This window comes from Fragaria vesca, linkage group LG2 (assembly GCF_000184155.1).
Source record: "Fragaria vesca subsp. vesca linkage group LG2, FraVesHawaii_1.0, whole genome shotgun sequence".
Taxonomy (NCBI): domain Eukaryota; kingdom Viridiplantae; phylum Streptophyta; class Magnoliopsida; order Rosales; family Rosaceae; genus Fragaria; species Fragaria vesca.
The window spans coordinates 4765202-4768926 of record NC_020492.1 but is presented as its reverse complement, the minus strand read 5'-3'; the positions used below and the strand labels follow the sequence as shown (position 1 = coordinate 4768926).

The following is a 3725-nucleotide window of genomic DNA, read 5'->3' as shown; positions in this document are numbered from 1 at the left end:
ATCCATCGAACATACCACAATTCCACATTACTTAACGATCAAAAATAATTATCAGAGTCAGTGTTTCTCAATCTCAATACAACAAACAAAACAAAGTCCTATAGGCAAAACTAGTATACTTGAAAACCTACCAAAAAACTGTTTTTAACGTTGAATGTATAGCATTAGCGACAGAGCATAAATATAGAAAAAGAAGAGTGAAAAATAAACAGCCTCATGGAATCAGCAGATCAAGCAACTTGGGACTTGTCTCCTCTAACATCATAATTCTAAGCTCCTCTTCAGTTCTCAGTGACATTCTCACTCTCATTCTCGGGCTCCAGTTCCTCAGAATTGCTGCTCCTACTCTCAATCTCATCGTTTCCAGCACTGCAGTCAAAGAACACAATTTAGTTTCAGATAGAATCTGAAGATCAGCACATAACTGATTCCATGTCCCCAAGGACAAGCAAAAACCTTCAACAAAACTGACTTGATTATCAGCAATGGTCAGCTTAACATCTACAGATGCATAAGTACATGAAATACACTTCCCCTTTGATGTTATATTTTGTATGTGACGCTTAAGAATCAAGTCAGTTTTGTGTTCCTCCATCCCTAAAATTGTGTTCTCAAAACACTTAAGAATGTTCATACATCCCAAATATTCCATTACACAAGGTAAGGTAGATTCTAGGGGCCTTCAGGATATGTGGCAACTATCGAGATAAAAGCCACATAGTAGGGTCTTCTAGCATATAAAAAGTGGATAGATTATATAAGGAAATAATGACTACCGAGAGGAGAAGGGATAGAAATAATGAACAGAACACCTCAAAACATGACCGCAATACCACACAATTCAAAATGCTTCCGTTTGAAGTTAAAATAGAACATAAAACAATGCAGCTTATTGCTTAACAAAGTCAAATCATGTAATACAGAAACACCATAACAGAACAATGCAGCTCATTGCTTGATTGTGTAATACAAAGATTTGAAAAGTTAAAGTAAAAGATGTTAGTAGGCCTCCATCAAACAAAGCTACAACTAGCTAACTGAAACCAATTATAACTACAATGCACCTCTCCAATTGGCATTTGCTAACAAGGAAGTATCAAAAGCATTAATCTTCACAATTAAGCATCCTAAAGATCATCAATATATATAAAGAATCAATCAAGAGACTGAAGCAGTATACCTCTGAGGACGAGCCTCCCCCTCAGCCTCAGCCACTACAGGTTTCCTCCATGCTCCCTCGGTGCGGTCACCAGAGCGCCCACTCCCCATCCCGAAACTCCTCTTCCCAAAAGACTCCCCTTCGGCTGCCACAGCCTCCTTCTCCTTAAGCTTAACAGACTCAAGCTGCTCGTCAATCTTCTTCCAATCCTGCCCTTTCTCTGCCAACACCTCCTCCCTCGGCCTCGCAGCCCCAAACGGGTTTGTGCTCCTCGGCCTCGGTACAATCTCCGGAGCCACAGGGGCAGCCACCGGTGAGGTCTCGTCGCTCACAACAGGCGGCGGCAGAGTAACGGGCAGTGTCCTCGGCTGCAAATTCAGCCTCGGCCTCCCTGTAGTCTCCGTCCCACCATTACTCTCCTCTCTCCTCCTTCCCCAACTCTCCGCATCGGCACCGCCGCCGTTTGAATTGAACTCTAACCCTACCTTCCTCTCCCTTTCGAAACCACCATTACTCTCCTCCCTCTTCCTCCCCCAGCTCTCCGAATCAGCCCCACCGCCATTCGACGCAAACCCGACCTTCCTCTCCCGCTCAAACCCGCCGCCGCCGCCGGATCGGAGCGAAGAAAACGAGCTCTTGTTCGACACCCAGCTGTCAGATTCATCCGCCTTCGACTGAGACCCAAACCCAAACCCTGCTCTCTCCCTCCTCTCAAACCCATTCCCAACCGATTTCTTCCCGACGCCCCAATCGTCGGCCTCATCCGCCCTCGACGGCGCGTCCCTATCCGTCTTTTCCCCTCCAAACCCTCCTCCCTCTCTCCTCTGACTCCCCCACTTCGAATTCGACTCCTCCCGGTTGACCCGATCGCCGCCGTAGCTCCTGAACCCGCGGCTCCGGTCGAGCTCCTCCGCTGTCCGCTCGCGCGGGCCGGTTGGCAGAACCAGCCGATCCTCGTGGGTCAACCCCACCGGCTCGGCCTGGACCGGCTTGGGCCCGCCGAAGGTGGTGAACTCGGCGAGGCTGACCTTCTGGCCCTTGCTCTTCTTCTTCGGCTTCGCTGCGGCGGCGGAGAGAGATGGGAAGTCGGCTAAGGGCTGGGTTTCGATCTTGGTCTGCTGTTCGAGCTCGGCTTCGTGCTCCTCGGCGTCGAGGGCCCAGGCGCCGGGTTTGGCCCAAGGAGACGACACTGTTGCCGCCATGGTTGCAATGAAAAGGCTGAAAGCTTGTGTGTTTTTTTCGCGTTTGTGTTTTGGGTTGCGTTGGTTTGAAGCGTGTATGAGGGGGTTTGTATTTATAGGTAGGGATGGGGGTTTTGATCCGACGGTGGAGAATGGATTCCCAATCAGATAGGGAATCTTTTGTTTTGATCTTGGTTTTGCTTTAGGAGTAAACTTGCACAAAACGAAAGAAACCGACCTCAATTTTGTAACTGTTGATGATCGTGAATTGCAACACTACCGTTAGATATGACTGTGATCGACCAATTAGTAACGAAATCGGAGATGATTTCAGTTCGGTTATGATTAACGAACAAGTAACAGAGTGGAAGATGCTTTCACTTCACTTTTTACTAACCAATTCTCACAAGAAATATAAAAGATAGAAAACTTATGATTCGAGGTGGAGTCCATGAGTGATCTAAGATGTGTACAAAATCAGAAACTTGAAGGGTTGAAGGTATGATATACAATGCCAAGAAGAAGCTGCGGAGTGATTTCCAGTTATGTTTTATGAAAAGAATCAAACTATAAAGGGAAAACTGAAAAGAGGATCAAATTCACTCGTATGTCAACAAGAATCATGAACAGAAACGGCAAGCGTCAATATGTACATATACCAAATAGCCGTCATGGACAGATCGGACACTGCCAATATCACAGCTAATGTCTCCGCGCTACCAGCATACTGATAGATCACTGCAACCCCTTTTCCAGACCCAATGTCGATTCATTGTTAGCACTAAGAGTGGTTCCAGAAGCGCACATCGGTAACCAACTTCAATTCAAGCGTCCCGTTCAAGGTCTCATGACTTGGCTTATAAAGAAAGCCACATGAAATTTATCTCTGCAATCTGATAATCACCCCAAGGAGACGCCAAGAAGAAACAAAGAATTGTATACACACTCTCAAAGAGTGGCCCTATTGACACCCACACATTGCTCTGTACATCCTGTCAACTGATTTCCTTTACTTTCTCACTTTGTCCTAAAATTTCATCTTTTCCAAAAAAATAATTATTAAATGACCTGTCATGGCTAGCCAGCCAGCCTAGCCTAAAACCAGGCAAAAAGGGAACCGGTGTTATGATATCTGGACTTCTAATGAGCAATGTGCTAGGTGCCAACTCACTCAAGACGCAGTACAGCCTCATTGCTAGGAATCCATTCAAGACGATGGTGAATGGGTATATTATGGTTCAAGAAAATCTGAATTGCGAAAGGCAATCAAATCTTCATCTTCAGAAGCCTTCATTGAATCTCCGTTAATGTACCATGTTACAGTTCCTGTTACAAAGAGCAGTACTGTAAGCTATAATACTCAATTAAACTAAGCTTTCACCGAA

At 45.7% G+C, this 3725-nt stretch overlaps 2 protein-coding genes across 2 annotated transcripts in view; both read right to left on the bottom strand.

The window, feature by feature from the left end:
- Positions 1-2361, bottom strand: LOC101302425. Its single transcript, XM_004292109.1, has 2 exons — positions 1181-2361; positions 1-369 (listed from the first exon to the last, which is right to left on the bottom strand). The coding sequence occupies exons 1-2, from the start codon at positions 2359-2361 to the stop codon at positions 282-284; spliced, it is 1269 nt and encodes a 422-aa protein (XP_004292157.1). The 3' UTR covers positions 1-281.
- A 482-nt stretch (positions 2362-2843) lies between these two features.
- The window catches only part of LOC101305613 (magnesium transporter NIPA2-like), a 3972-nt gene continuing 3090 nt past the window's right edge, over positions 2844-3725 (bottom strand). The window contains exon 9 of the mRNA XM_004289797.1: positions 2844-3666. Coding sequence (XP_004289845.1) covers positions 3572-3666 — 95 coding nt within the window. The 3' untranslated portion in view covers positions 2844-3571. The remainder of the gene's footprint in view (positions 3667-3725) is intronic.